The sequence below is a fragment of the Caretta caretta genome, chromosome 3 (genome assembly GCF_965140235.1).
Source record: "Caretta caretta isolate rCarCar2 chromosome 3, rCarCar1.hap1, whole genome shotgun sequence".
In the NCBI taxonomy this organism is placed as follows: Eukaryota; Metazoa; Chordata; order Testudines; family Cheloniidae; genus Caretta; species Caretta caretta.
In genome coordinates this window covers 108,826,966-108,846,538 of record NC_134208.1, presented here as the reverse complement: position 1 = coordinate 108,846,538, position 19,573 = coordinate 108,826,966, and the positions used below count along the sequence as shown (strand labels likewise).

The 19,573-nt window shown below is 43.4% G+C and overlaps 2 protein-coding genes and 1 long non-coding RNA gene across 5 annotated transcripts in view; 1 reads left to right on the top strand and 2 right to left on the bottom strand.

Annotated features, from left to right (window-relative positions):
• The window catches only part of VTA1 (vesicle trafficking 1), an 85,179-nt gene extending 83,520 nt beyond the window's left edge, over positions 1 to 1,659 (bottom strand). The window contains exon 1 of one of the 2 annotated variants that reach the window (XM_048844366.2): positions 1,467 to 1,659. In XM_048844366.2, the coding sequence (XP_048700323.1) occupies positions 1,467 to 1,575 (109 nt within the window). In that variant the 5' untranslated portion in view covers positions 1,576 to 1,659. The remainder of the gene's footprint in view (positions 1 to 1,466) is intronic. The other variant, XM_048844367.2, reaches the window with a different exon arrangement.
• Positions 1,660 to 1,678: 19 nt separating this feature from the next.
• LOC125634111 (uncharacterized) lies at positions 1,679 to 17,454 on the top strand. 2 transcript variants are annotated; one of them, XR_012667686.1, is made up of 3 exons: positions 1,679 to 1,730; positions 3,309 to 3,440; positions 16,816 to 17,454. It is a non-coding gene; the product is annotated as an uncharacterized LOC125634111 (long non-coding RNA). The 2 variants fall into 2 exon arrangements; XR_007355801.2 differs by lacking the exon at positions 16,816 to 17,454 and adding an exon at positions 4,932 to 5,851.
• GJE1 (gap junction protein epsilon 1) lies at positions 13,222 to 19,573 on the bottom strand. Its single transcript, XM_048844368.2, has 3 exons — positions 19,348 to 19,573; positions 17,448 to 17,630; positions 13,222 to 16,290 (listed from the first exon to the last, which is right to left on the bottom strand). The coding sequence occupies exons 1-3, from the start codon at positions 19,384 to 19,386 to the stop codon at positions 15,895 to 15,897; spliced, it is 618 nt and encodes a 205-aa protein (XP_048700325.1). The 5' UTR covers positions 19,387 to 19,573; the 3' UTR covers positions 13,222 to 15,894.

Below are 19,573 nucleotides of genomic sequence, written 5' to 3'. Positions count from 1 at the left end.
AGTACTTTATTAAATCATTGGTTAAAAAGTTCCTTTCCCCATTTACTTTCTGAAAATATACTACTACAACTCCAAGAAGTTACCTCCTGATAAAGTTATCTCAAAGGGGAAGAATAAGTCATTCAAGAGACAGAAACAGTACACCTAAAACTTAGGTTGACCTAGCTATGTTGCTCAGCGATGTGAATAATTCACACCCCGGAGAGATGTAGTTAGGCCAGGCTAAGCCCCAATATAGACACCACTAAATAAATGGAAGAATTCTTCTGTCAACTACTCATACCTCTCGAAGAGGTAGATTAACTACAGCAATGAAAAAAACCCTTCTGACATTGTAGCAAGGGTCTACACTAGAGCAGCTGTGCTACTGTAGTGTAGACAAGCCTTAAGAAAATATAATTTCCTCCCTGCTGAAAATGAGTGAGGGCCATTCTACAGTACAGTGCTACATAAACGTAGCTACACTGATGCAACTGCGCCACTGTAACATGTCTGGTGATGCGCTATGCTGTTGGGAGAGCACTCTCCCGTTGGCATATACTTCAGCAAGAAACATAAGCTATGTTGGCAGGAGAGCATCTTCCGCCGACGTAGCACTGGCGGGAACAGCGCAAAACTTGCATCCACGTAACCTGAGCAACATAAGTTAGATTGACTTGGGCTGTAGTGTAGACCTGCCCTTAGAAAGAGGAAATGTCAAACAATAACAAATGAAGATTTTAAATATCTAGAAGGATACACAAACACCTGCCTCAAAAGATGAGGAAAGTGAACTGCTGAAGGCAAGACAATTCAGCAGCAGAGCTGGGAACAGAACCAAGCTCCCCTCAATCCTAGTCTGTTTCTCCATTTTAAGAGTCTACTTTTATATATTTCAGAGGCATTTGAAAACCTCTATCACTGATTTTTTTAAAATCCCTTATTAAAACTATTCCAACTTCTAAGCAAAGACAAGGAGGAGTACTTGTGGCACCTTAGAGACTAAAAAATTCATCTGGGCATAAGCTTTATAGTGAGGTGAAGGTGGTGCCACTGGGTGGTATTTTGCTAGACGTTGTGTCTTGGGCATTAATCACTGAGGGTTGGGCGGCGACCCAAAATAGGTGCTCCCTTAATTAAAGGCAACGCTAAATTTGGAACAAACATTAATTTTTCGCACCGGATTAAAAGTGGACAAATTTAGTCGTGGTACAAAACGATTTATTAGGTTAGTATTCCTAACTCCACCCCCGAAAAAGTGGTCTGTCCCGGGAGGGGGGCGGGGGCGACGCGGCCTGCCCGGATTGTAGCTCGGGTCGGGCCTGCAGATCAGGACCCACCGAGACGCGGGCCCAGGGGGCTGCGGTTAGAAGGGGTGTTGGGGGCGGGGCAGGGGACACAGTCACGGATGGGGGCGTGGCTGTCGGGGACCGGTCGGTGAGTGGGGGGCGGGGCGGGGCTCTCGTGGCCGTTGCAGCCTCACTCACAGTAATACGCCACCACCGGCTCCCGCTTGTCCAGCTCCTGCCCGGTTCGCAAGTGATGCTGGAGGCTCCTGAACTGCTCAGGCAAAGGAGGAAGGGCCGCGGCCGCCATGACGCCCCAGTCGGACCCGCGGCGCCAGCACTAGCAACAACAACTAGTCCCACGCCCGACCCCCGCGGCCCACTTCCGCTTCCGGTGCCGCGGCAGCCGCCGGCCGAGGCGGGCGGGGGGAGCGTGGCGCCTCGCTCCTGCAGCAGCGACACCTGGTGAGCGACGGGGAAAAGTGAGGCGGGGGGGCTCGCCCCCTGCGGCGCGAAGTGGCGTAGTAGGGAGCGCGCCGGCCTGGGAGCGGGACGACTCGCGTTCGAAGCCCATCGCGGACACGAGCCTCCCTTTATCCGCGAGCTTTAGCAATGGGGCTAGCCTGTGGTCGCTAGTGCATTGTTCCTAGCCACAAAGGGAAGACAAAAGTTGTGGCCTCCTCTACTGTGTGGGTTCCCCTGTCAAATAGAGCAGGGCTGCTTAGGCGGCAGCTGTAATCATAAGGGAAGCCGTGGGTCGGTGCAAAGGGTGGCGTATAGGCACGTGCCTGAATGTTGCTCTCAATTGCGTTAAGGGGTGGAAGTGACTTGTTAGTGCTCTGTACCCTTCCTGCCTCATCTTAGCTTTTGCTTCCTCCAGCAAACAAATAGCACAGCTCTCACCCTTGAAGGTTTAGGTTGCACTATGAGTTTTTCAAAGGCACAAAAAGGTAATTGGATGTAAAATTCCCAGAGACAGTCAGTCCTATTTGGGACTAAGCACCTCCCCCTCTAGAGTCGATCTCTAGAGGATGTATAGGTTAGTTTTATTTGAGAACAAACCATAAGACAAAAGTTTTATTCAGAACAGTTGTGATTTAGCAAACCATACTATGGCAAGCTGGCAGATTCACCAGCCTGGAACAGTGCATTCCTAGTGGACCTACAAGCTATGCTTCTTAGGAAATTTTTCCTTCGAGTCTTCATGCCTCCCCTGTGGCTCTTATTTGGATATGGCGGGAGAGGACGGGGGCAAAGGGAAACTTGGATGCAAAGCTGCTTAAGAAATGGAGCTGCTTAAGTGATTCACTGTAAAGTGGGCACTTTTCCTGGAGAACCTCTGCACTCTACAACCCCCTTCAGTCATCTCCCCTGTTGCACATCTGAATGGATTTTTTTCCATTTATTTTTAAATGGTTAAAAATGTAACAAATACATGCTTGAATGTGTTATGAGTTGGGACATGGGAGGATGGAGGGGATTACATATGATGGAGTGGACAGGGGACTGGATGGGATAGAAAGTTGTGAGGGGACTGGGGCATTGTGGTATTATGCTGGAGGTTGGGTGGACCCCAGCAAGCATGTATTTGATATATGGGCAATTACATGATGTCACCACCTCATTGTAACTGCTGGGCCTACTAGCTGCCTTATATTCAGGGTACATGAAGGAACTGTTAAATGCCCATTTAGTGATAACTGAAACAATGAAAGTCATTGCCCAAAGACTAGACTGAATGCAAATGCTGGGGCTAGGGATTGTTTTGATTGCTCTATGTGTGTGTGTCAGAAACAGCCAGAGAAGTAGAAAGCCAAGAGAGCAAGAGGAGAACTTGTAGCATGACCATGAGAGAAAGCCAAGAGAGAGCTTTTGGGGCAGAGTATTGTCTGGAAAAAGGCTTGGAATTGTGAACAAGGAAATTCCCCCTTGTTGTATGATTCCTATTGTGTTCCAGAAAACAGAACTTTGTGTACCTTTTTTGGAAATAAACAAGCTTGCATCAAAGAAATACCTGACTCCTTCAGTTTCTCCTCCTAATAGAAACAACCTGCAAGACCCTGAATATTGGCTAATTGCTCTGGCTGGAAAGGGGTAACAGTGGGGACAAAGACCTAGTGCAGAAAATGGAAGCATGGAATAAAGGTGCAGACAAGGGTGTGAAGAAAGCTTCAGGTAAGGGCATAAATAAAAAGGAAGTATAAAAGGTGTCAGGGAAGAGAGGTCTGATGGTTTGGAGGACCAGGAGGGTGGGACTTGGGGGATGCTCAAATCTGGGAGTTCAGAGAGGGGCTGTAAAGGTTACAGACAGATATGGCAGAGGGAGCCATGGAGAACAGGGAAAGGGTGTGGTTTTTTAGGTTACACTTTAAATGCTTGAAGTTGTTTAACACTTTCAATATGGATAGAAGTATTTCCCTCCATTATCTAACCCCTCAGGTCCCATATAGCTATAATTCCATACACACACACTAGATGCAGATGTGTAGGGCCCTACCAAATTCACAGTCCATTTTGGTCAATTTCACAGTCATAGGATTTTAAAAATCATAAATGCCATGATTTCAGATATTTAAATCTGAAATGTCACAGTGTTGTAACTGTAGGAATCCTGACCCAAAAAAGCATTGCGGGGGCAGGGAGGGATGTCGCAAGGATATTGTAAGGGGGTCGCAGTATTGTCATCCTTACCTGTGTTGCTGCCTTCAGAGCTGGGCCCTCAGCTAGCAGTTGCCGCTCTCCGGCAAGCTAGCTCTGAAGGCAATGCAGAAGTAAAGGTGGCAATACCACGACCCCCCTACAATAACCCTGCGACCCCCCCACCTCCCCCAAGTTCCCTTTTGGGTCAGGACCCCGTTTGAGAAATGCTTGTCTTCCCCATGAAATATGGTCTTTTGTGTGCTTTTACCCTATACTATGCAGATTTCACAGGAGGAGACCAGATTTCACGGTCCGTGACATGTTTTTCATGGCCACGAATTTGGTAGGGCCCTACAGATGTGCAAAGAACCGCAAAAGGGAAACTGTACTTGGTGTGCCTCATAACATCTGTTAGAGAAGGCTGCCCTCTTTCAAACCCTGCACGCTAATTCCATTTAAACCCTTTTTCCTCATTTTAGAAAACAAGGAAATTGCCTCGTCTGCCCTCTTCCCACTCCCCCCATCACCAAATACCCCAAACTTTGTTAATTTGAAATTAAGTTCACTCAATAAAGATTTATACAATCTGAAGAGAAACTAGAGCAGGTTATTCAAGAGCACATATCCAGTTTCTCAAACTTGTCCTCAAGCCCAGAACCTTTACTCTAACCTCAGCAAGATCCTATACTGTTCTGTTTCTATCTAAAATATTCTGAGGCCAGAACAAAGGTTGTACAAGTGAATATAATTTTGGGTAACTGGATGTGTACATTTTGGGTGATTTTACATTAGAATAGAAAGAGAGTTTGTTGTGGAGATTGTCAATCGGTGCAGCTGGACATTATAATTGGGTTTCAAGGCACCTGAGCTTTGGTTGGTGTGGATGTTAATGTTGTCTTAACTAATTATTTCCTTAATGTTTGGCAACTATATTGATAGAAAATCCAGTTCAGCAGCCTTAACTGCAAGTTAAAGTTTTTTTTTGTACGGATGATTTATAAGATTTCCCTTGGCTCTGGATTTCAGGCGTATCTCACTGCAATGCCAAAAAATGTTCACCTGTGTTCCTGGTACTTAGTGTTGCCTTGTTACCTCCAGAAGAAGGCAAGCAGCGAAGGCCTTATAAATACATAATAATTGAGAGCTCCTAGCAATGTAAGGTTCATTCATCAGGGATTGCCGACAACTTCCACCACACGAGAAAACTCAAGCCTGGCCAAGACTGTCCAAAGTCAGATCTCCTATAAAGCCCCCCAGCCTTCTATGAAGCTGGTCTCCCTGCAATACAACTCCTGCAGATAGAAAGCCGTGGGTACCCTGTCTGCTGTCCCTTCAGGGTGAATGCTCCCATGGCTACAACAGCTTTTGCAGTTTACACCTCCCTACACCAGCGCGAGTGAATCTGGTTCATAGTGTGACCTTTATAGCGACCAGATTATTGATACAACTTCACATTTTTCATTCTGTGCAGTATTTATCTCAGATCTTGTGCAGTAATACATTTCATACATGGAGATGTATTTACATTTTAATGCATGGGAAAGGAGCACTCCAGATATCCAATTGAGAGTACATCTACAACATTTGCTGCTTCCATTTACATTAAGAAAATACTTGTTGCCTCTGATATAATATTCTTCATAATTATACTTAATGCTGAGGCCACATAAATCACCTTCACAGAGGAGCGAGCCTATGTAAAACAGAGTTTGAAAATGGCTTGAGAGATGCATTTTGGGCCCAATTCTTCACTCCTTACTGAGGCAAAACTACTATTTAGTTCAATGGGAGTTTTTCTTTATTAAGAAATGCAGGATTGCATCCTATAGAAGGAGGATTATTAAGCAACTTAACCTTTAGGGCATTACATACAACAGCTTATGCATTGAACAAATTACATGTAGTGTTTAGAATGAGAGCTGGTGGAAAATCTTATTTTCTAGATCAAAGTGTCTCCTGTTTGTGTTGTAATGATACAGTTTGTACAGATTCATTGAATAAATTTATTTTCTTGTTAAAAGTAGCTGCTTCCTGTAATAATTTCAAAAAATAAAATAGAATATTTTGACTACTATATTCTGACATTTTATACACTACTTCTCATGTCATGAAATAATGTAAATAATATAAAATGAAAACAATTTGTTTTGAAACAAACATTCAAAAATTTTCAAAAATGGATTGATTTTGGAATGAAAACAAATTTCAAGATGTCAAAATTTCTCTCAAAATTCCAAGTTTTGAGTATCCTAGGCCAGGAGATGCTGTGGCCTAAAGGCTGGGTAATGGCCTGTGGTTTATAAGACTTGGGTTCAATTTCTGGCTCTGTGAAGGGACTGCTTGGTGAACTTGAGCACTTTTCTTTGCCTCAGTTTCCCCATTGCTATATGGGGATACTCATACTGTCCAGCTCTCCTTTGCAAAGCACTTTGAGATCTATTGATGAAAAGTCCTATATAGAATCTAGGAATTATTATTATTTGTAATTAACATGAGGTCAGCTGGTCTATTTGGAAAGCATTTGAATTTCATCACTTAAACAGAACTATGAAACACTAGGGAAAAACCCTGACAACATTGTAATTACTGATCTATATTTCGTGTACAGAGATGAACTGGATTGTTAATAGAGTCACACATTTTTGTATTTTTATACATAAAGAGGTTTATTGTACCTGAGATTACAAATTTACTTGGGAAAGAACAGATCCTGTATATATGTAAAAACAGCTGGATGGATATTTGATATATACAACAAAAATAAGTATATACTGACCAAAGTACATGTTATATTCGGCAAGCAAAAAACAAGGGCAGTCCCCTGGCCCTTGTTGTATTTCAAAATATCAAATAAATAATTAGTTAAGTGTGTTTGGCCAAACATATTGCATTCATTTATAATATTAAGACAAGAAAAATATCACTTGTTTCCATGGGAAGAGTCAAAAGATTAATCTATAGTACAAAAACATATTAGAATTTAGGATCTCATCATTAGCCAGCTCATAAAACTAATAGAACTAGGTAACCTGTATACAGTTTACATTGATATGAGTACAACAGCAACCAAATCCTGTATGCTTTACTCACTTGAAGTCACTGAGACTACCTGTGTGGATCACGATTACAAGATTTGCACAATTGAGCCTGTTGGGACAACTCACATGAATAAAGTGAACAGGATTTGGCCTCAGCTTACTGTAAAAGTTGTATTTGGATTCCCCACAGAGATTTCAAAGGTAAATTAATTTTGAAAGACCCTTAAGCCTGTACGTTTTACAGCAACTTTTTGTCTGCTCTTGTTTGTTAACTTTTAGTTTAACTGTCTTTTTTTTTATAAGTTAAATTTCGCAAATAAGTTAAGCTTTTCCCCCCTCAGTTTATCCTCAGCGCTATAAGCCTCATCCAATGCCCACAGAAGACGATGGAAGGACTCCCATTGACTTCAGTGGACACTGGACCAAGCCCTAAGGTCAGTTTAATTCAAGAGAATGTGTCAGAAAGTCTCTTGTTTTGAGACTTCATCAAAAGTAGGCACACTGGAATATGAAACTGAGGGGTTTTTTTATTTAGTTCCTATGGACAATGATGAAGCAGACAAGACAGCTTAACTTGTAGAAATCAGAACTGAGTGGCAAAAAATCTCCAACAAACAAAAAAACCTAGGTGATTATTAGCACTCTAACTGTAAACACTTAAAAAGGAAAACTACCCCTTTCTTTCTGTCCAGTCTTCAAGAAACAAGATTAATTTTCATGTTAAAATTTCCATTAACTATGAGATGGAAACTGGAGTGCAAGAGAAGATGAGATATATTTTCTATAAAAGTCTAAGATGTGTAAATTATAAAAATACATTTAATTCAGAGAATATTTTTAATGCACAGAATATTTATGATTATTTTTATTTAACAGTATATAGTGCCATGGGTGAGTAAAAGTGGCGTGGCAAAAAAAAAAAAAAAAAAAAATCTACAAGGCCCAGTCTTTCAGGCCATACTCCGGCAAAACTCTCACTGAAATCAATGCATGACTGGGCCCACAAGCAGCAGTGTCATCCTGACAGCTCTTTTGAAATTTCCTGTTAAAAAATTAACTCACAGGGCCAGTTCCTCACCTCACCATATAATGAATATGTATGAATTATTAAATGCTACATTTCTGAGGCAAGTTTAGGATCTGTACACTTTTACTTCATAAGTAAATATGAGCCATAAATATAAGCTCTGATTCATTACAAAGAAAAGGAAGAGGGGCTAAGTTTTATCTTAAATATAAAGATGAGCAGGGTAGGGGATTAAAGGAAGCTCAAGCTAGCTTTCTTTTTTAAAAGGGAATTTACATCTAGCATTGGACACAGATAAAATAGGTTTGGCTGTTGGAAGCTAGGTTTAGACCTTGGTTCATACCAAAATCACAGCACAACCAGGAGTCTTAGTGAAGGCCAGGGATATGGTGGTTCAGGAATCAGGTTGCAATGGTAGAGCTGCTTGAGAACATTTTAGAGCATTTTCTTGTACCATGTCAGGCATTACTGAAACATGAAAGCTCACTTCATGAGCATTAAAATTCACTGAACGAAAGGTTAATCGTGAGAGCATTTACGTAGTTTGGAAAGGCTTTCCCCTGCAGATTAATAATCACTCAATTTAAAAATAAACTTGTTCAAATGCATTTGTGCAGTTAAGTTACAAGTTCCAACAAGGGGTAAAGGGGGATGTCATAAATATAAAGGGAAGGGTAAACCCCTTTAAAATCCCTCCTGGCCAGAGGAAAACTCCTCTCACCTGTAAAGGGTTAAGAAGCTAAAGGTAACCTCGCTGGCACATGACCAAAATGACCAATGAGGAGACAAGATACTTTCAAAAGCTGGGAGGAGGGAGAGAAAAAAAGGGTCTGTGTCTGTCTATATGCTGCTTTTGCTGGGGATAAAACAGGAATGGAGTCTTAGAACTTTTAAAAAAAGAAAAGGAGTACTTGTGGCACCTTGTGGCACCTTTTAGCTAGGTATGTGTTAGATTATGATTTCTTTAAATGGCTGAGAAAAGAACTATGCTGAATAGAATAACTATTTCTGTCTGTGTGTCTTTTTTGTAACTTAAGGTTTTGCCTAGAGGGATTCTCTATGTTTTGAATCTAATTACCCTGTAAGGTATCTACCATCCTGATTTTACAGAGGTGATTCCTTTACTTCTATTTACTTCTATTTCTATTAAAAGTCTTCTTCTTGTAAGAAAACTGAATGCTTTTTCATTGTTCTCAGATCCAAGGGTTTGGGTCTGTGGTCACCGATGCAAATTGGTGAGGATTTTTACCAAACCTTTCCCAGGAAGTGGGGTGCAAGGGTTGGGAGGATTTTTGGGGGGAAAGACGTGTCCAAACTATGTTTCCCAGTAAACCCAGTTAGAGTTTGGTGGTGGCAGTGGATATTCCAAGGACAAAGGATAAAATTAATTTGTACCTTGGGGAAGTTTTAACCTAAGCTGGTAAAAGTAAGCTTAGGAGGTTTTCATGCAGGTTCCCACATCTGTACCCTAGAGTTCAGAGTGGGGGAGGAACCTTGACATGGTGGCAGAGTAGTGGGATTAATCTGAAATCATTTTGAGATCAATTTGAGATTTTTTGAACTAGAAATACAGATTTTAAAAAGGAATTTTTTTTTCCTTTGGAGCTGCTGGAAAGCAGCTTGTTTTTTCTCTGCTTTGAGGCCAGAGGAGAGACAAAAGGGGATTATCTTTGTGAATTGCAGGTTTTCTTTGCCTGGAGGCAGGGTACTTAACCTCCTGCAGAGAAATTCACAGTCTTGGTAAACCAGAAGCTTTTTTTTCCCCCTAAAAGTAAATAGGGGGGGTGTTCTACCCATTTGCTTGGAGACAAAAGTGGCAGGGTTTTTTTTTTTTTAGGATTTTGATTTTTTTTTCAAGGAACACCGGTTTGAAAAGGAATTTTCTTTCCTTTAGGCTGCTGGTAAGCAGTTTTCCAAGTAGTTGGAGGTTTTTTGCTTTGATTTGAGGCCAGAGCAGAGACAAAGGGAATTGTCTTTTTCTGTAGGCTGACAATCACTATCAGAAAATAGGTATCCTATTCCAGCACAGCAAAATTTTACAGCCAAGTTTGTTTGTTTATTTCTAAACCTCGGGTGTAAAGTTAGTTAAAAACAGAGAGGTTAGGATGACAAAATCCACGGCTCAACAAAAGCTGGAATTAGCCAGATTTCACGCTGAGGAAAAACAAAAGGAACATGAAAGAAAGATAGAATTCATGCGGCTGGAGAAGGAGGAGAAGGAAAAAGAGAGGAAGCATGCACTGGAGATGAAGAAGGTAAAGGCTCAGCAGAATAGGCCAACAAACCCTAGCAGTCCTTCTCCAGGTTTGTAGGTGGGGAACTTCCCATCCCAGAAAGTTCCCCACCTACAAGGCAGGCGATGATACTGAGGCCTTGTTAGAAAACTTCGAAAGGGCCTGCCTTGGGTACAGCATCTCTACAGACCAATACATGGTAGAGCTGAGGCCGCAGCTCAGTGGACCCTTAGCTGAGGTGGCAGCTGAAATGCCTAAAGAACACATGAACAAGTATGAACTGTTTAAATCCAAGGTGAGAGTCAGAATGGGGATAACACCCGAGCAGTCTCATTGGAGGTTCAGAGCCCTAAGGTAGAAACCAGACGTGTCATTTACCCAACATGCCTACCACATTGTGAAACATTGGGATGCCTGGATATCAGGAGCAAGTGTTGAATCTCCAGTAAATTTGCCCTTCCTAATGCAAATGGAACAATTCTTAGAGGGTGTTCCTGAGGAAATAGGAAGATACATCCTAGATGGGAAGCCCAAAACTGTAATCGAGGCAGGAGAGATTGGAGCCAGATGGGTGGAGGTGGCAGAGAAGAAGAAAACTGGTCGCAGTTGGAGCGGAGACCAGAAGGACAACCCCAGACCACACCCTATTACTGGGGGCCGCCCAAAGCCCCACCTACCTCCCAAAGAACCCTACAGACCCCTTATCGTCCCACCACCCCATTCTCCAGCAACCCACCTCGCCCCAGTGACCCGTCAGCTGGACGATGTTTTAAATGTAACGAACTGGGGCATGTAAAGGCCAACTGCCCCAAGAACCCCAACAGATTACAGTTCATTGCACCAGGATCACACCAGAGGTCCGCAGGCCCAGATACCTCCCAGATACCCTTGGAGTGGAGGGAAACTGTGAGTGTGGGTGGGAAGAAGGTCACCGCGTGGAGGGACACCGGAGCACAAGTGTCAGCTATCCATGCTTCCTTAGTGGACCCCAATTTAATCAACCCAGAGATCCAAGTGACGATTCAACCCTTCAAGTCCAACTATTTCAATTGGCCTACAGCCAAGTTGCCTGTCCAGTACCAGGGCTGGTCAGGAACGTGGACTTTTGCAGTCTATGATGATAATCCCATCCCCATGCTGTTGGGGGAAGACTTGGCCAATCATGTGAAGCGGGCCAAGAGGGTGGGAATGGTCACCCGCAGCCAGGCTAAACAAGCCGTGAGGCTTAGTTCTGTTCCGGAAACTTCTATCAGGACCCGGTCAGAGGTGATGGACCCGGACCCCAGGCCAATGTCTGCAACAGCAGTAGTGGATCCAGTCCCAGAGACCCAGACGGAACCAGTCCCAGAACTGGAACCAGCGGAACAACCAGCACCAGACCATTTGCCAGCACTGAATCCAGTACTTGCAACCTCAACACCAGAGGGCCCCACCGAACCTGAACCGGCAGCAGCCGATAACCCTACACAAGAGGCTCAGCCGGAGCCTGAATCCCAACATAGTGCACCAGCGGAAAGCGATTCACAGTCAACAGAAACAGCCCCATCCCCTACATCGCTTCCAGAGGGACCAAGCCTAGGTCCCCAATCCAAGGAGGAACTGATGTCTCCAGCATCAAGGGAACAGTTCCAGACTGAACAGGAAGCAGATGAAAGCTGCCAGAGAGCTTGGACGGCAGCACAGAGCAACCACCGCCTCAGCTCTTCTAATCGATCCAGGTTTGTTGTAGAAAGAGGACTTTTATACAAGGAAACTCTTTCTGGTGGACACCAGGAAGACTGGTATCCTCAGAGACAGTTGGTAGTTCCAACTAAATACCGGGCCAAGCTCTTGAGCTTAGCCCATGATCACCCTAGGGGCCATGCTGGGGTGAACAGGACCAAAGACCGTTTGGGGGGGTCATTCCACTGGGAGGGAATGGGCAAGGATGTTTCTACCTATGTCCGGTCTTGTGAAGTATGCCAAAGAGTGGGAAAACCCCAAGACCAGGTCAAAGCCCCTCTCCAGCCACTCCCCATTGTTGAAGTTCCATTTCAGCAAGTAGCTGTGGATATTCTGGGTCCTTTTCCGAAAAAGACACCCAGAGGAAAGCAGTACATACTGACTTTCATGGATTTTGCCACTCGATGGCCGGAAGCAGCAGCTCTAAGCAACACCAGGGCTAAAAGTGTGTGCCAGGCACTAGCAGACATTTTTGCCAGGGTAGGTTGGCCCTCCGACATCCTCACAGATGCAGGGACTAATTTCCTGGCAGGAACTATGGAAAACCTTTGGGAAGCTCATGGGGTAAATCACTTGGTTGCCACTCCTTACCACCATCAAACAAATGGCATGGTGGAGAATGTTAATGGAACTTTGGGGGCCATGATACGTAAATTCGTAAATGAGCACTCCAATGATTGGGACCTAGTGTTGCAGCAGTTGCTCTTTGCCTACAGAGCTGTACCACACCCCAGTTTAGGGTTTTCCCCATTTGAACTTGTATATGGCCGTGAGGTTAAGGGGCCATTACAGTTGGTGAAGCAGCAATGGGAGGGATTTACACCTTCTCCAGGAACTAACATTCTGGACTTTGTAACCAACCTACAAAACACTCTTTAGCCCTTGCTAAAGAAAACTTACAGGATGCTCAAAAAGAGCAAAACGCCTGGTATGATAAACATGCCAGAGAGCGTTCGTTCAAAGTAGGGGACCAGGTCATGGTCTTAAAGGCGCTCCAGGCCCATAAAATGGAAGCATCGTGGGAAGGGCCATTCACGGTCCAGGAACGCCTGGGAGCTGTTAATTATCTCATAGCATTCCCCACCTCCAACTGAAAGCCTAAGGTGTACCATATTAATTCTCTAAAGCCCTTTTATTCCAGAGAATTAAAGGTTTGTCAGTTTACAGCCCAGGGAGGAGACGACGCTGAGTGGCCTGAAGGTGTCTACTACGAAGGGAAGAGTGCTGGTGGTGTGGAAGAGGTGAACCTCTCCATGACCCTTGGGCGTATGCAGTGACAGCAGATCCAGAAGCTGTGCACTAGCTACGCGCCAACGTTCTCAGCCACCCCAGGACTGACTGAACGGGCATACCACTCCATTGACACAGGTAATGCTCGCCCAATTAAAGTCCAACCTTACCGAGTGTCTCCTCAAGCTAAAACTGCTATAGAACGGGAGATCCAGGATATGTTACAGATGGGTGTAATCCGCCCCTCTGGAAGTGCCTGGGCATCTCCAGTGGTTCTAGTTCCCAAACCAGATGGGGAAATACGTTTTTGCATGGAGTACCATAAGCTAAATGCTGTAACTCGCCCAACTATCCAATGCCATGCACAGATGAAATATTAGAGAAACTGGGACGGGCCCAGTTCATCTCTACCTTGGACTTAACCAAGGGGTACTGGCAGGTACCGCTAGATGAATCTGCCAAGGAAAGGTCAGCCTTCACCACACATCTTGGGCTGTATGAATTTAATGTACTCCCTTTCGGGCTGCGAAATGCACCCGCCACCTTCCAAAGACTTGTAGATGGTCTCCTAGCGGGATTAGGAGAATATGCAGTTGCCTACCTTGACGATGTGGCCGTATTTTCGGATTCCTGGGCAGACCACCTGGAACATCTACAAAAAGTCCTTGAGCGCATAAGGAAGGCAGGACTAACTGTTAAGGCTAACAAGTGTCAAACAGGCCTAAACAGAGTGACTTACCTTGGACACCAGGTGGGTCAAGGAACTATCAGCCCCCTACAGGCCAAAGTGGATGCTATCCAAAAGTGGCCTGTCCCAAAGTCAAAGAAACAGGTTCAATCCTTCTTAGGCTTGGCCGGTTATTACAGACGATTTGTACCGCAATACAGCCAAATCGCCGCCCCACTGACAGACCTAACCTAAAAGAAACAGCCAAATGCCGTTCAGTGGAACGAAAAGTGTCAGAAGGCCTTTAACAAGCTTAAAGCGACACTCATGTCTGACCCTGTACTAAGGGCCCCAGACTTTGACAAACCATTCCTAGTAACCACAGATGCATCCGAGCGTGGTGTGGGAGCAGTTTTAATGCAGAAAGGACCTGATTCCACCCTGTAGTGTTTCTCAGCAAAAAACTGTCTGAGAGGGAAAGCAACTGGTCAGTCAGTGAAAAAGAATGTTACGCCATTGTCTACGCTCTGGAAAAGCTACGCCCATATGTTTGGGGACGGCGTTTCCACCTGCAAACCGACCATGCTGCACTGAAGTGGCTTCACACCGTCAAAGAAACTAACAAAAAACTTCTTCGCTGGAGTTTAGCCCTCCAAGATTTTGATTTCGACATCCAACACATCTCAGGAGCTTCTAACAAAGTGGCTGATGCACTCTCCCGTGAAAGTTTCCCAGAATCAACTGGTTAAAATCATCCTTGAGATGTGGAAAATATTGTTAGTCTTTATGTACTTGGCAGTATATTTAGAGATGCATGTGTCTTATTAACTCTGTTTTTCCTAGAGCTCCAAGAAGAAATCCCAGCCAGTGTTTCACCCTAGCTGAGATTTGGGGGGCGTGTCATAAATATAAAGGGAAGGGTAAACCCCTTTAAAATCCCTCCTGGCCTCTCACCTGTAAAGGGTTAAGAAGCTAAAGGTAACCTCACTGGCACATGACCAAAATGACCAATGAGGAGACAAGATACTTTCCAAAGCTGGGAGGAGGGAGAGAAACAAAGGGTCTGTGTCTGTGTATATGCTGCTTTTGCCGGGGATAGAACAGGAATGGAGTCTTAGAACTTTAGTAAGTAATCTAGCTAGGTATGTGTTAGATTATGATTTCTTTAAATGGCTGAGAAAAGAACTATGCTGAATAGAATGACTATTTCTGTCTGTGTGTCTTTTTTATAACTTAAGGTTTTGCCTAGAGGGATTCTCTATGTTTTGAATCTAATTACCCTGTAAGGTATCTACCATCCTGATTTTACAGAGGTGATTCCTTTACTTCTATTTACTTCTATTTCTATTAAAAGTCTTCTTCTTGTAAGAAAACTGAATGCTTTTTCATTGTTCTCAAATCCAAGGGTTTGGGTCTGTGGTCACCGATGCAAATTGGTGAGGATTTTTACCAAACCTTTCCCAGGAAGTGGGGTGCAAGGGCTGGGAGGATTTTGGGGGGAAAGATGTGTCCAAACTACGTTTCCCAGTAAACCCAGTTAGAGTTTGGTGGTGGCAGTGGATATTCCAAGGACAAAGGATAAAATTAATTTGTATCTTGGGAAGTTTTAACCTAAGCTGGTAAAAGTAAGCTTAGGAGGTTTTCATGCAGGTCCCCACATCTGTACCCTAGAGTTCAGAGTGGGGGAGGAACCTTGACAGGGGAAAAAACAACAAAAAACAAATAAACAAACAAAACCCCAACTCATTCCCCCTACCCCCCACCAAATTGCTTTAAATGGCATTGAAGTGGCACTCATTCACATGTGTAGCTTCATTGGCTTCAATCTATACATGTGAGTAAGGATTATTCATACAAGTAAATATCTTTTGGATCTGGCCATTAGTTATATATTTTACAACAGTAATGTAGAAAAAGCTCATGTAAGGGAAGTTCCTATACAAAATTGCAGAGGTGTACAAAAAGTGGTCTTTGTTTCACACTAAGATCTCCATTGTTCATAAAAAGCCCATCATACACAACAGTGAGAATGATGGCACATAAGTGGGAATAGTTCACTATGACTACAGGGTCATTGATTATTTAAAAAACCCAGCCTCCTACATAATATCTCAAAAATCTCAGCAACACACAACACCACTGTAATCACAGTAAAAGTGTACATAGCAATGAGGAAAATTGTCTTTTCAAAGTGTTCTGGCACCATGCATCTGGTAATATTAAACTTTTTGTCAAGGGCTCCTGCATCACACCTGTAGAGTGGGTTCACTTGGAAGCCAAAGAGATGACTTTGAAGCCAAAAAGCCACAACTTCAAGGACAATCCTTAACAGAACAGAGAGGATATAAAAAACAGTATAGGTGGGCTTTTGGAGGATATCTTCCTGATCGATGTTTCTACATGCAGCATAAAGATGAAACATTGCTCCAGGTACCAGAACCGTCACTAGCTGTAATGCCCAGAATACCTAAAGGGTAGCAGAAACTTCGCAGTCAGATCATGTACAATTGCCTTGTGCCAGTTAAAACACGCATACATCCAAATTTCTTGTGAGAAGTTTTTTTCTATTTATGATATACATTAAAAACAATTACAAGATCATTTAAGATAAGAACAATCACCATTACATATTATTCCAGTTTTACAGTTCATTTACATGTAAACATTCATTTAATTGAAGACTGGTATGAATAAAGTAGGTTACAGTCAATAAATCCTGGGCCTGTATACCCTTATTCACAGGAGTAGTCCTTATTTGTCTGGATAATTCTAGCTATAGACGCTTATATGGCCCTTATCACCAAAGTATGAGGCCCAGATCTTCAAAGATGTTTAAACTCCTAACTTCTACTGAGTTCAGTTGGACTCAGAAGGGAAGTGGAAGTTAAGAGCGTTTGCAGATCTCAGCCTGAGTGCTTCACAATCACTGATGGATTTTATCCTCATAACACACTGTGAGTAATTTAAATGTTATCCCTGTTTTCTTTTACAGATAGACGCACTAAGGCAGATGAGGGGACCTGCTGAAAGTCATACAGAAAATCTGTAGCTGAACCAGGAATCAAACATAGGTCTTCTGAGTGTCAAGCTAGGGCCCTATCTACTAGGCCAACCTTCCTGTTTGTTATGTAGTCACTGGACTGATCTAGGTGAACAAGGATGACTGCATAAGGGGTTACAGAATCCAGCCTTATTGTCTACAAATATTTCCAAGTAGGAGAATGCTATTTATAGTACATTTATGTGCTGATCCTGCAATCTTTATTCATATGAGTTGAAATCAGTCTGACTACTTGCAAGGGTAATGACGGCTCATGTGAATAAAGATTAAAAGATTAGCCCCTTACTTTGTCACAAATGAAAGTTTATTACAGAAGATTATGTTCCACTGATGTCCAAACCAGTATTTCTCAACCTTTTTGATACCAGGGACCAGCTTGCTGCCTTCCTAAACTGTGTCAGGGAGAGCTCAGGAACTGGGGCCAGTTGTTGAAAAACACTACCACCACTTTCTGTTTAATTACTACTCTTTATGTAAAATGGGGAAATGGAATTTACTTTCATTTTATGAACCTTTTATCTATTTCCTAAATAATTGGTTGTTTCAATTAAAAGAAAATTTACCTGAGGAGTTATAGGCCTGAACTGGTTGTAACAGAAGAGATTAACCTCCCTCTTGTCTGGTTCACAGCTGAAATGCAAGGCCTCATTTCCATAAACTGCAAAGCCCAGAACTCCAAGGAAAAACATTCGAACTGAGCCAAAGAAAAGGGTATGGAACTGACCAATCACTGTTGGAGGCCTGAGCTGTAACAGTCGCAGGATTATGCAGCAGGAAAGATAAAGGCAAACATGAACAAAAGTTATTCTTCCAGTTTCAGGTTACCTAGAACATTTATTTCAGGTTTAAAAAACACCCTTCTCACTCTTTTTTTCTCCCTTTTAAAAATAACTATTATACAAAGGGTGTTGTGTACATTAAACCAAATAGTGGCTTGAAATATAATCAAAGTCCATGTTATTGTTAGGGACTGATTTTACTTACTGTTTCTAGTACACTCTCATTTATATTGTGTCTGTCAGTTGTTCTGCTTAACAACTATGCTTTTGTGATTTCAGTAGTGGCTTTACATATCAGCTACATTCATAAAACTCAGTATTCTACAACTAGAGACATGTCAGGCAGATTGAAAAAGAATCCTTCAATAAAGAGTCAATCAATTTTTATTATTCTATTGATTAAACTAAAATAATTGAATATTTAGTATCAGAAATTAAACATATAAAGTTCTCAAAAGTGGCTTTGCTAGAACTAGGCTAGGAAACTTTACCTGTTTGCACTATTACTTTGAGTAGTAGTGCTACATCTTTATTTTCTTTTAGGAAAGCATGGATTATGTAGTTTTTAAAGTCTGCCTTTTCAGAGAATGCTATTCTGTTCCTCCATATTTGATTATCAGAACTTTCATCTCCACCCATGTATATTTGTCATGATAAAGAAAGCACTTTATTTATTTCCCCAACACCTCTCCTGTCATTATTTACTTAATACTCACACATCCTTCATAGAAGTTCTTGATGTAATTTAAAGACATGTCTTGGAAGATGTTATCCTAGTGCAATTGTGGCATAATTCATGCCCCTCATTGCCAATTTGCTGTCATCAGACTCGGTCTGATGCTATTGCTCTCTCATGACCCTTGCTGTACAAAACACTTGTCACTGCACATTTCACTTTTTATCTCTGGGGCCCCAATCAACCTTACTCTTTCAGGACCAAAAAAAAAAAAAAAAAAAAAAGAGCCCAAACAAAAGCAGGGTACATGTGGTTTGCCTAATAATCCATGAACGCAGTCAGCAGAAACGTGCAACACCGTAACAGTCACACAATAGACAGGGGAACATGCAAGTGGCAGTGAGCTCCCAACATCACTGTGCTACTTGAGAATGAGAGTAACACAAAAAAATGCCCCTTGGGGGTTTCAATCCCGGTGGGCTCCCATGATGAGATACCCGAGTACAGAGAATGAGTCTCTCTCGCAAAGGAAATCAATAAAAACTTAGGAAACATTGAAGCATCTCGCGCACAGGGATCTGCCTAGCAAACAGCCCCTGGAAGGGACTCCCTTCTAAAGTGAAATCCTGGGGTGGGCAAGGCATTCTTGTAAGCTTACTTCTTACATCTGTGTTCTCCCAACGCCTTTCTGCTCACTCACACACAGGAGTTACCCTGGCCCTTCTGATAGTCACTGATAAAATCCTCCCCATTTGCTAACACGATCCTCCTCCTTCCAGCCCCCTTCCCTCCCCACTATATTTCACCTTTCCTCTCTCTTTAGTCCCCCTCTAGCCTGACCCACGCAGAGAGTTCAAGTGGGGGCTAGGAAAAGCACAGCAGCCCGAGGACGCAGAGCCATGCGGGGCTTTCCCTTTCCCCTCCTTCTCAGATGGGAACCAACTTTTCCGCAGAGCTGGACCTAGTGGAAAGCAGGGACCAACCGCAACGCGACGGCGCAGTACGCACCAGCCGCAGCCCCGGCGTGGTGTTGTTGGGGCGCCCCATTCCCTTGGCGCTCAAGTCAGGAGCTGCTGCTCTTGGGTCCCGCTTCTCCGCGGCAGCCACTGGCTCCGTCCAGGGAGAGGAGCCGGGAGCATCCTGGAAGGAAGCTGCTGTCCCGCCAGCGGTGCCTCGCCCGCCCAGCGCGCTCACCCCAGGCAGGGAGGGAGAGAGAGAGAGAGAGACACACACA

Bases quoted from the DNA above. Each gene is read 5' to 3' on its own strand.
- GJE1 (XM_048844368.2), bottom strand. From the start codon at position 19,386: ATGGGGCGCCCCAACAACACCACGCCGGGGCTGCGGCTG. The intron at 17,631-19,347 runs GTGCGTACTGCG...CGACTGTTACAG, and splicing joins CCACGCCGGGGCTGCGGCTG to CTCAGGCCTCCAACAGTGAT. The intron at 16,291-17,447 runs GTAAATTTTCTT...GCTACCCTTTAG, and splicing joins TCAGGCCTATAACTCCTCAG to GTATTCTGGGCATTACAGCT.